This window comes from Ochotona curzoniae, unplaced genomic scaffold, assembly GCF_017591425.1.
Source record: "Ochotona curzoniae isolate NIBS_2020 unplaced genomic scaffold, NIBS_Ocur_1.0 contig_1014, whole genome shotgun sequence".
NCBI classification, from domain to species: Eukaryota; Metazoa; Chordata; class Mammalia; order Lagomorpha; family Ochotonidae; genus Ochotona; species Ochotona curzoniae.
Genome location: NW_024464920.1, coordinates 8,721,006 through 8,733,014, shown reverse-complemented (window position 1 = coordinate 8,733,014; position 12,009 = coordinate 8,721,006). Strand labels below are relative to the sequence as shown.

Genomic DNA, 12,009 nt, shown 5'->3' with positions numbered 1-12,009 from the left:
CCCCAAATGGCCGCAACAGGCTGATCTGAAGGTGGGAGCCAGAATCATCTTCCAGGTCTCCCACGTGGTTGCAGGGTCCCAAAGCTTTGGGCCGTCCTCCACTGCTTTCCCAGGCCACAAGCAGGAAGCTGGATGGGAAGTGGAGCAGCTGGAACCCGAAGAAGTGCCCGTGAGGGATACTGGCATCATAGGAAGAGGCTACGTGATGGCTCCAGTCCCATGACTGGGCCTTTTTGTTCTGTTCTTCATGTTGAGAGAAAAGTGTTCAGTCTTCATCATTTTTGAACTTTTTCTAGGTAACCCTGAAACAGTTGAAGATGGTTCCTCCTTTTACCCTCTTGTTTGTTGAGGCTTCTTAATCAGGGGTCTATGTCGAACTCCTGCAAATGCTTTTTGCTTCAAGTAATTATGTTATGCAAGTTTTCTCTATTACTTAATATGGTCAGTTATGTCGACTGATATTTGAATGTTAAATCAACCTTGCATTTCTGGAACAAATTTCACTTGATCATGATATAGAATAACCTTGGTACATATATCACTGGACTTAATTTGCATCGCTTTCCAAAGCATATCCAACTAGTTGGTGTTTGGTGTTTGTGATCTGTAATCTGATCCACATGGCTCAGAGACTTTGGGATCTTAACAGGAAGGCATTTCCAGTTTTTAAATTGCCTGTGGTATCATTCCTTTGCCGCAGCTTCCTCTGAGGAGAATCGTCGCTTAAGCTTACATCCCTGTTAATTCCTTCCCTATCTTTCATACATCTCATGCCTTTCTTGGGAGCAACTTATGTTTTTTTCTTCTTCTTTTATCTTCTATAACACATTTTTGTAGGTATAATGGGATCCATCATCCCCCACTTCATCCTTCCCCTATTTTCTCCTGCCACCATTCCCTTCACCGCTGTAAGAGCTTTCAAGTTACAAGTTTAACTTCCTGATATTTAAGGGATGTGATAAGTGCAGGCACAAATATATGTTCTGTCAGCGAAATTAACCAATGACGGAGGCACGGTTGTCAGCGGCCCCAGGACCATCGCAGCAGCCCGGCCTGAAGTTCCCATCCGGGTCAGCCTCAGCCCTGAGTCCGGGCCCCACGTGGGAGCCCTGAGCCCTGAGCCCTGATCCCGGGTCCCGCGTGGTCCGGCCGGCCGGAGCCTCAGCCCTGAGCCCTGAGCCTCATGTGGTCCGGCCGGCCGGATCCCGGAGCCTTTAAACCCTCAGCCCTCGGCCCGGGTCCCGCCGCCCAAGTTCCCGGGCGGGGCTTGGGGCCGTGCCTCGGATTGTGACGTCTGTAGGGGCGGGACTTCCGGCCGCCCAAGTTTAACAGTCCCGGCGGGAGCCGGAAGCCCAGCGCGGAGCGGGTTGCGCCGTGTCTCCCCAAGTTGTGTCGCCCACGGAGAGGTGAGGTTCTCGAGGGCCCGGGGTCTGAGGGCCGCCGCCTCCCGCCCCGTCCGTGCACCGTCAGCTCCCCGGCCGCCCTCGGCTCGCCTTGGGGAGCAGCAGGCCCGAGGCCCCCTGCTTCCCCCGCGTGCCCCGGCGGGCCCGGAGCTCCGGGCGGTTGCCGGGCAGGGGCGCGGCGGCGCGTTGGGTGCGGCTGTGTCCCGGGAGCCGCGCGGGCCGGGGTCGCGCCCGCCCTGCCTGTCCGCTGGGCCCACCGGGCTGCGCCCTCCGGACTGCGCCCTGCACATGAATGCAGGCAAGGTGGGGAGCTGTGAAAGGTTGCCAGTTGTCCTCACAAGTCCCATCTTCCCGTTTTGTAAACATTGCGTAGGCAAGGCACCCCAATGCGCTTTGCCTTGGTTGAGCGGCTGTGCGACTAAGAACTATTGCATACAACTTGGAGAACTTTGAGTTCAGCTGAAAGTTGAGTTGCGTGAGGCCCAGGCTGACAGCTCGCTTTCCCAAGAGACCCTGTTTTGGGGAATGATGTCATGTACGCCCCTCCCTCACGTGTGTTTGGTTCTGACAGAGTCATCCAGTGACTGCTGAAGTTAGTTAGGGCTAAGGGCAGATTGTTTAGACCCAGTTTTTCTGAACTTGGCTTCAGCGGTCTGCCAGCTACACCCCACCGCTCCCCAGGCCCGGTGTAAGATGATGATCCAGGGATCTCGCAGTTGTATTCACTGGACGATCTTTCATGGGAGGGGGCAGGCACACACTTCAGGCAGCATATGCACGCACTGTGCATTTCAGCAGGTGACTTAAAGTGATTTTGCAGTGGGTCTAACAGGTGTGAGTTCAACAGGTCCCTTTCATAGATGTTAGCAGCTCTGTGTATTCCACGGGCAGAGCATTGTGAAGCCCAGTGGCTGTATTTTCTAGTGAAAAGTTTTAGCTCATTTTAAAATACTACTTGTTCTTTTCCTCTTGCGAATGCAAGCTTCCTTTGATTTATTGCTCCCTCAGTGTGTCCTGTGACCTGGAGTGTGTTTCACACAAAGGCGCCCTGAGTCTGTTGACATCTCTGGTCCTCAGGATGGCTCATGAACGATATGCCCTTCCCCTGTTTGTCCCTCTGGGAGTTTTTCTTGCCCTAAATTGCCATACATTATTGCTTGCCATTTTAAAAAATGCCTCTCTTAAGCAGCCTCTTAACCTTGTACCTTCTGGACTGCTTTGTGAATTGGTTTTATAGGACTGATGCAAGGGCAGTGTAGACCACTGTCACAAGGATTTTGTGCAAGTCCTGTGGCTGAACTGCCAATTTTAGGGTGATCTTGGAAAAACTCCCGAGAGATTGCATTCTGACCTGCAAGGTTCCTGGTGCATCATTCCCTTGTAAAAACTTAGGGCACTTTTAGGAGCAGTTACTTGTTGAGTGCCTGTTACGTACCACATTTCAAGCCTGTGGTATGGGAGACCAGCTGTATCATGCGAATGAGGGAAACAGAGAAGGTGCTGTGAAGAAATGAAATTGCATCATGGGGTCTAGGGACCCTGGTAAGGGACTGCCCCTTCTGCCAAGGCGATCAGGAAAGGACTTTTGGTGGCAGATACATTGAGTTGCAAGCTGGATGGTGAGGTGAAGCTGAGCATGGAGAGTCTGGGAAAGTGTTCTGCAGCAGAGGATGGTTAATTCCCACTTGCGGTGGGAACGACCTTGCCTTACTGCGTGGGCTGTGCTAGAGAGGTAGAGGGATCACATGAGGCCAAGTGACAAGGAAGGCAAAGTAGGTTGGGATTCATTCTGATTGCTGTGAGGAAACCTTTAGGAGGGGCAGCTCAGAGAATGTGATCTAGTTGGCATTGTACAAAGTTCATCAGAGCCACTGATGAGCCTCACAGTGGTGAGGACGCTGGGAAGGTAGCAGTTAGAACTGTGTGTCTTTAGTCAGGTCCTTTGGGATACTAACCCCACCACTCTTCTTTGGTCCAACTTTATTGTTTTAAACTTTTCCAGGTGCAGTCATGCAGGAAAACCTGAGATTTGCTTCATCGGGAGATGATATTAAAATATGGGATGCATCATCTCTGACACTGGTGGATAAATTCAATCCACACACATCACCACATGGAGTCAGTTCACTGTGTTGGAGCAGCAACAGTATCCTTTTAAACGTTTCAGGGATTTCAGTGATTTTATTAAGAGAGAGAGACTGAACAGAGGGAACATGTGAGCACTGATTTGTGGTTCACTCCCTGCATGTCCTCGGCAGCTAGCGCTGGGCTGAGCTGAAGCTGGGAACTGGGAAATCAAACCAAGTCTTTCATGAGTGGCAGGGAGACCGACTGCCTAAAGCATTACTTGCTGCTTCCCAGGGTGTGTGTGTGTTTGCAAGAAACTGGGATTGGAGCTGAGCCAGGGCTTGAATCCAGGTACTCTGATAAAATGGACACACCTCCACACATGTCCCTCCACCCTTTTAAAAATGCATGTAGCTACTTTTCTGGTTACACAGCCAGCATCAACTGAAACTTTTGCTTGTGACCATGATAAGAAACAAGTTTTGCATTACTGTCAAAAGTAAAAGAGTTTAATGGTAGACCATATGTACTCTGATTTTCTCTGTTGGTTTCATTGCTAAAGTGTTAGTTGTAACCTCATTAATAAAACCTGCTATTTCAAAACTGATGTTAGCGGCTAGATCCTAGCCTTAGGGCAACATTTTGTTATTGAATCAAGTAGAATACATAGATCATAGTGGAAAAAATTCCAGAAGGTTTTGGAATGAGTTTTTACATCTATATTGAGATGTTTGTGGATCTGGTCTTCAAAACGAGGACGAAATTTAAAGGCAGAAGCCTGATGGGAAGGAGAGAACAAATTGCCCCACATCCCCATCTTACCTATGTGCTCTTCTTATTTCTCTGTGATGAGAATAACTGCTTAGCTCAGAAGAAGTGAAATGATCCAATCTGCATTTTCCTAAGCTTTTTGGGTGTGATTTTGGTTGAGCCCTTCCTGTCTTGGTAAGCTCTTCTAAGTGGATAGAACAGATGAAGCAGTGGGGTCACTGCTGGCTCTGGCCCTTGCAGAGCTGACCTGTTGAGGCAGGGAATGCTTGGTTGTGGAGGTTTTCCTGTGTGGGTTAGGCTGCTTCAGATATCCTGCTGGATGCCAGTTGTGGTTCCCCATGTCACAGCAAGAGAGTCTCCAGACCCACCAGCATCCTCCCCAGAGGGGAATCGCTGTATTTTTAGCAACTTTTGTGTGAAAACACTCTTTAGTTGATGAGCTAGAAATGATTTTTGTGAAACTCCTACGCTAAAAACAACAAACTTTCATCATTGGTCTGAGCTTACCAGGGCCAAAGTGTTCATGAAAGGAAGAATACCAAAGTGGAATTGATTGAGGAGCAGAATGTTGAGCATTTCCTGCCCACCCTGTGTGCTCTTGCAGCTAGGTAACAAAGGTGACTGTCCTGCTGAATTAACTTTAGCACTCCATCATATCCAGATTTTGTTAGAGTAATAGCAAGTGCATTGGTGCTCTGTGAACCAAATTTGTGGTGAAGTGACTATGTCTTCGAAGGACTCTCCAGATGTGCACTGGGGAGAAAAGTTTGAAGAGATTAACGGATACACGAATTACTACTCTTTTTGAAAGTTTTTGTAATGTGTAGAGCTTAATTTTTCCTGTCACTTAGAGTATGAAGTTCTTAATAAGAGCATTCTTAATTAAGAGGAATTGGGGGTTTTCAGTTTATCTTTCCAAGGAGTTACTAAGGATTGACAGCTTAGTGGTCTGTCAACAAAGCTAAGCTGATTTTGTGTTGAATGACTTTTGGAAACTAGTTTTAATTTTGTATGACTTTTTCAGCATCTTACGTTGAAATACACTATTTCCACCTCGGAATGCACATGAGTGTACAGATCTTTTGTCCTCTGAGTACAAGTACGCGGAGTTCTCACTATCTCCCCCTTCGTTTCTGATTTTTTTTTTTTTAATGTGAGGGAAAAGAGCATATTGTTATTTATGTAGTATGATTCAATGTAGTAATTTTTATAACTAAATACCAAATGATATGATATCTACACAGTTTTTATATTCTCTAGTTATTAACTACCACAAACAGGAGAAAAGAAATGTGATATTTGCCAGGTTTTTGAGTCGTGCTTATTTCACTTCGTGGCCTTCGTAAAGCCTCGTCATTCCTGGCGAGGTTTGATTCCTTCGTGCAGATCAGTTGCTAACGGAACGGAGTTCCCAGGCTGCAGCTTGGGTCCTCGAAGCTTGTATTACAGGGATCGGGAGCGCCAGTGTGATCCGTGGGGGAGGTTAGGTTTCTGTAGGTGTGGTACCTGACTTTCCTCATGACTGCTGACACTACAAGAGAAATATGTAATTAGTCCCTGTCACATTATCTCTTTCTAGTCCTTATCTGTGTTCCAAGTAGCAAAGTCATAGTAAACAGAAGCCAAGGGAAGATTTGTTTGTTTATTTTTTCAACATTATACCTACATGGAAACAGAGATGTTTGATTCATGTATTGATAAATTGGTGACTTACTCACAAAATACTTGCATGTTTTTGCAAATCAAGCGAGAGTGAAATATGGTTAATATAATTTTAAATGAAAACCTTATTAATTTCAGATAATGTTTGAATAAACAAATATAAACCACCTTATGTGTTTATGGTTTATATTTGTTAGAGGTAACATAATATTACTTCTTAATACTTTTAGCATTCTATCTCAGAATTTCTGGTCCTGAGAAAATATCAGGTGTGACTTGCTGACTGGGAAAACAAGAGGCAAATGTAGATATTTTCTCTTAGCTTAAATTGGTACCAGATATTGGTTTAATAAATTACAGTGTTTCTAGATGAGAAGACCAACTTATACATGCTGTTATGCTCTCATTCTTGAAAGATAAAATTAGATCTTCTGACCTAGTCTGAAGATGGAGTAGTATTTCATGTGGGTTAAAAGCACTTTTAAGTGACAGTGCAGGCAGAATATGATAGCTCCTCCCTGAAGTATTAATGAAGAGAATTAGCTTAGTAATTAGTGACTGGAGCCATCTTTGAAAGCCAGTGTATATGCTATTTTCATTTGCTCCTCTCCTAAGTGTGTTGGCCTGTGTGAGTGATTATAATATTAATGTCTAATGCTGTAGAACATGCTCATGATTGCTTGATACTCCCTAACTCTTCATTTAGACAACTTCCTAGTGACAGCATCTTCCAGTGGTGACAAAATTGTTGTTTCAAGTTGTAAATGTAAACCTGTTCCACTTCTAGAACTTGCTGAAGGGGTAAGTGATTTTCTTTTTTTAACTTAAAAATTTTAACTCTTAGCTCTGCTTGAATAACAGATGTTCATGGTGCTTGCAAGTAAATGTAAAGATGTTGTAAGGCTCATTTTTCCCCGTCATCTTAATTTGGGAGGTAGCAAGATTGACAAAGTTCCCATCTGTTTGCCCTCCAAGATACCTGCAGTGGCCTGTGTTGGGCTAGGCCAGAGCTGGAGACAAGCTAGAAACACAATCCAAGTTTCTCATGTAGTGATGGGAAACGTGGTCCCTTGAGCTGCCTGCCACAGTGTGCATTGGTGGGAAGCTGGAATCCAGAGCTGCAGGCAAGAATCAAATTCAAACACTCGGATGTGGCATGTAGGCAACTTATCTGACATTTTAATGGCTATATCATATGCCTCCCTAAAATATCGATTTTATTAGAAGTTCAGAAAAATGTAGTGACCCTTAATGGTAAGAGATGGGTGTTTATTGAGGGATCTTTAGATAAAATAATATTGGCTCCTAGGAGAGCTTAGATTTTTTAAAACCAGGTACTTCTTTCTCTGTTTGCCCTGTAGTAGGTAAGGGATCTTGTTGATAATGTCCGGTTATGACTAGGTCTCAGCTAGTTTGCTGGGTTGACCTAACCATATGAACCTTGATGATGTGGCTCTGCCTTCATTAACCTTAAGCTTAGGACCATCAGCAAAAGACCTGTACCTGATGGCAGCTGTCTGCTTCTCAGTCTTTTCATCTGGTACTAATGGCCTGCCTGTGCCTGTCCCACGTTCTCCATGAGCCAGAGTGCTTGGTCAAATGGGCTCAGTCCCATAGCACTGATGCGCACTCGGGGTGTGTGGTGTCCTTCCTGATTTGCTTGATGGGTCACTCCCGCCAACCCAGGATCACATGGCTTCCTCCTTTTCAGCCACACACGCTCCCTGACAGCTATATCTCTTAAAATAGGATGCAGTCTAAATAAAAAGCTAGAAACACTTGGTAGTTTGTTCTTTTTTTAGTTCAAAATTTTCAAAGTGGGCCCTATGTCATGAATTGCCAGTGTTCTTCTGGGATAGGTGGGGAGCCTAAGCAGAAGGAAAGCAGTGGGACGACAGAGTATCAGTTCAGATTTAAAGAGGATTTTTGATTTTTGTCTTCTGAAGATATTGGATTTGCCTGAAATTCATTTCTACCTATAGACGTTGGGAGATTTGGCGAAGAGAATACTGAAGAGAAAAATGAAGTATGAGATGCTTATTTAAGTTAGGTAATATTGAGGCCAAGAATGTTTCTCGTAGATAAAAGACAGCTACCTCTCAAAAGAGCAAGGGGAGTATCTTTTTTTTTTTTTTTTTTTTTTTTTTTTTAGAGATTCGTTTATTTTTATGGGAAGGCAGTTATACAGAGAGAAGAAGGGACAGAGAGAAAAATCTTCCTTGCGATGATTCATTCCACAAGTGACCACAACAGGTGGAGCTGTGACTATCTGAAGCCGGGAGCCTCTTCCTGGTTTCTACACAGGTGTAGAGGCCATCCTTGGTTGTTTTGCCAGGCCACAAGCTGGCAGCTGGGTGGGAAGCAGGAACTCTGGGATTAGAACCAGCACCCATATGGGATCCCGGTACATTCAAGGTGAGGGCTTTAGCTGCTAGGCCACAGCGCCAGGCCCAAAGGGAGTATCTTAATTATCTTCAAATATTTAGATCTGTCAATGTTTTTCAAAAACTATTTGATTGATAACAAAACAATTTTGACATCCACTTCCACCACTACATATTAACATGCTCTACTTTCATACAATATAGCTTTAGGATTAATGAATTTGTGTTTATTTAGAGCCTTTTTGTTTGTTTTTTAGTAGTATTTATAAGTGAGACAATTGTAAGAGTTTTCTGAATATTCCAAATTAGTTGTTACAGTTCTTATTTCTTTTTCCCATAGCTAAGAAATCACATCATAATCCAGTTGGGTAAAAGTGAAATAATTATGGATCCAGCTTTTAATCTGATTTACTGAGAAACATGTTTTGCAGGGGTGGGCAGTGTAGCCCAGTGATTAGGATGCTGGTTTAGCTGCACAGCCCATATGGTAATGCTTGGGTCTGATTCCTGGGCCTGGCTCCTGGTTTCAGTGTCCTGATAATGCAGCGTAGGAGCAAGTAGTGATGGCTCAAGTAATCGGGAGGAGTAGAGTGAGTTCCTGACCGCCATCTTCCCCCCAGCCTGCCCTTGCTGTTGGAGGAGTTCGGTGAAGTACACGAGCAGATAGGTGCTCACGTAGGAGTATGCTAAGCAGATAGGCCTTAGCAGTATTTTTTTTTCTAACGCATTAGTGTGTTGATAAACTCTTTTGGTTACTCATTCCATGTGATCTTTTCCTTAATTAGAATGGAAAATAGAACTTTAAATTCATATGTATATATTTTTTTATTTGGTATCTTACATCATTAAAGTAGACAGGTTGATATTAACAGCATTATAATGGATATTATTGGCTTCTAAATAATTAGGAATATTATTGTTACCTTTAGATTTTTTTTTTAAAGATTTATTTTTATTACAAAGTCAGATATACAGAGAGGAGGAAAGACAGAGAGAAAGATCTTCCGTCCAATGATTCACTCCCCAAGTGAACGCAACTGCTGATGCTATGCCGATCTGAAGCCAGGATCCAGGAACTTCTTCCGGATATCCCACACGGGTGTAGGGTCCCAAGGCTTTGGGCCGTCCTTGACTGTTTTCCCAAGCCACAAGCAGGGAGCTGGATGGGAAGTGGAGCTGCTGGGATTAGAACCGGCGCCCGTATGGGATCCCGGGGTGTGAAAGGCGAGGACATTTAGCTGCTAGGCCATGCCGCCGGGCCCACCTTTAGATTTTTTTTTTTAAGAGATTTTTTTTGTTGTTGTTGTTGCTGTTGTTGGAAAGGAAGATATACAGAGAGAAGGGGATACAGAGAGAAAGATCTTGTGTCCAGTGTTGTACTCCCCAAGTAGTTCAGCAAAGATCTTTTATAAGAAGCAGTTGTAAATAAGAGTTATTGTCTTGCAGCTTTACACCTAGTTGTAGTTGTGATGATGGGCATCTTCGTATGTCAGTCTTTGAGGAACTGCATCCCTGTGTTATTTAAATGCTGTTTTGATAGGCTGGAATAAACTGATGGTTTGCAGTTACACTCATTGTGCTAAAATCAGTTCCTAGAATGGCACCTGAAAGAAAACTACAGCAAATATACTGAAACATTGATGGAACACGCATCTGGCTGTTTTTTTGTGGTAGTTAATACTCTTAGTCAAGAACCTAAGAGACTGTGGGTAGTCCATGGGGTGTGGTCAGGGCTTCTGTACTCTTTGACGAATGTCTCTTGAGCAGAGAATGTTTTTAAGATACAGACTGTCAAGGTAAGAAGACCTCAGCTTCTCATTTCTCAGAAGATGACTTACCTAAATGTGCATTGCTTACCTTTAACTTTGGCATAGTCCTAAAATGTTGCCTTTTCCCTTCACTTCTCTTACTTTTTTTCTGATGTTGCTTAGCTGAAGTTAAGCAAGGAACTGCATCCCTGTGTTATTTAAATGCTGTTTTGATAGGCTGGAATAAACTGATGGTTTGCAGTTACACTCATTGTGCTAAAATCAGTTCCTAGAATGGCACCTGAAAGAAAACTACAGCAAATATACTGAAACATTGATGGAACACGCATCTGGCTGTTTTTTTGTGGTAGTTAATACTCTTAGTCAAGAACCTAAGAGACTGTGGGTAGTCCATGGGGTGTGGTCAGGGCTTCTGTACTCTTTGACGAATGTCTCTTGAGCAGAGAATGTTTTTAAGATACAGACTGTCAAGGTAAGAAGACCTCAGCTTCTCATTTCTCAGAAGATGACTTACCTAAATGTGCATTGCTTACCTTTAACTTTGGCATAGTCCTAAAATGTTGCCTTTTCCCTTCACTTCTCTTACTTTTTTTCTGATGTTGCTTAGCTGAAGTTAAGAAAATTTAATACAGTATTATATTCTAGTCCCTGATGGAACCACCAGATAGGTTAAACTTGTGAATACTCTTTGTGAGAACCTGGCAGTCTCTGTGGGTTGCCATTTAATCTGTAAATACTTACTGATCGTGGATGTGGTCATTGTGCTAATGAAGCTGACATTCTGGTGGGAGACAAATAATAAGGCATGAACAAAAACACCCAGATGTTGGCAACTTGTTCAGAAAACTAAAATAAGATTGCAGTACTAAATTACATTAGGTGGCCAAGAGAGACTTCTTGAAGAAGCAGCATTCATGTTGCCATCTGTCAACTGGAAAAAGCCATCCAGCCAAGATTCAGGGGATTTAGCTTTCCAAGCAAAGAGAATAGCAGTATTAGCCATAATGCAGAGAATATAGTGTGGATATGTTTAAGGAGTGTTGGAAGTTCAATATACATGGAGAATGAATCAGTGAGGAGAGAGAAGTGGTAAGGGCCATGAGGTAAGGTGGCAGAGGCAGGACCCAGTTATCAGGCTTGGAGCATTGAGTTAATGGCTGGGTGTGATTGGAAACCACTGAAGAAGTTTAGAGAGATAATAGGGGAGAGAAATGATCTGTGTTGCAGGTCTCAAAGTTAGCATTGTATATGGAAGGTGCGAGGTGGAAAAACATTAGAAACAGAATATAGGAAGCTATTGTGGTAGTACAATGTTGGATTTGCACCACTAGGAGCTATAAAGGAGGACCTGCTAGGATTTATTTTAGGATTGGAGTTGATAGAATTGTTTGGTTGGGGACAGAGAGAAAAAGGACCCAAGGGTTACTTACTGTTTTTATATTAAGAAAATGGTTGAGTAATGTCTTTGCAGGAGGAAGGAAAAATGTGAGGTCAGGTTCTGATGTTTTAATAGTTGATACTTGGCTTCCATGAGGGAGATTTGCCTAGGTTCAGAACAAATGTGTTGACCTGTTTACAAAGCCTTATTCATTGATAAAGTACAGAGTTTAGAGTCTCAAGCTGAGATTCCTGGAAGACTCTCTGTCTGAGTTGGAGGCTGACTTTAATTGAAGTTACTCTGTGGAGATGCAAGTACAAGTTTTATCAAGCGGTGGTAAAAGGGCAAGTGGGCCCTGATGGGAGACCAGGACTTGCTCCGGTTTCTTGAGCTTTGCGTGCTAGCAGGGTTGTCTGGAAACATGCACAAATCTGTTTGATTTTTGTTGAAGCCAACTTGATCCTTCTGACAAGGTGTTGGATTCCTATGAAAGATAACAGGTGGATCTTTGATAAAAGTATTAACCTGCTTATAGCATTTAATTCAACATATATTCGTTATGTGCATGCTAAGTG

At 43.6% G+C, this 12,009-nt stretch overlaps 1 protein-coding gene across 1 annotated transcript in view; it reads left to right on the top strand.

Moving 5' to 3' along the window:
- Window positions 1–1,340: 1,340 nt before the first annotated feature.
- Window positions 1,341–12,009, top strand: part of NEDD1 (NEDD1 gamma-tubulin ring complex targeting factor) — a 53,963-nt gene continuing 43,294 nt past the window's right edge. The window contains exons 1-3 of the mRNA XM_040980434.1: window positions 1,341–1,406; window positions 3,406–3,549; window positions 6,610–6,704. Coding sequence (XP_040836368.1) covers window positions 3,414–3,549; window positions 6,610–6,704 — 231 coding nt within the window. The 5' untranslated portion in view covers window positions 1,341–1,406; window positions 3,406–3,413. The remainder of the gene's footprint in view (window positions 1,407–3,405; window positions 3,550–6,609; window positions 6,705–12,009) is intronic.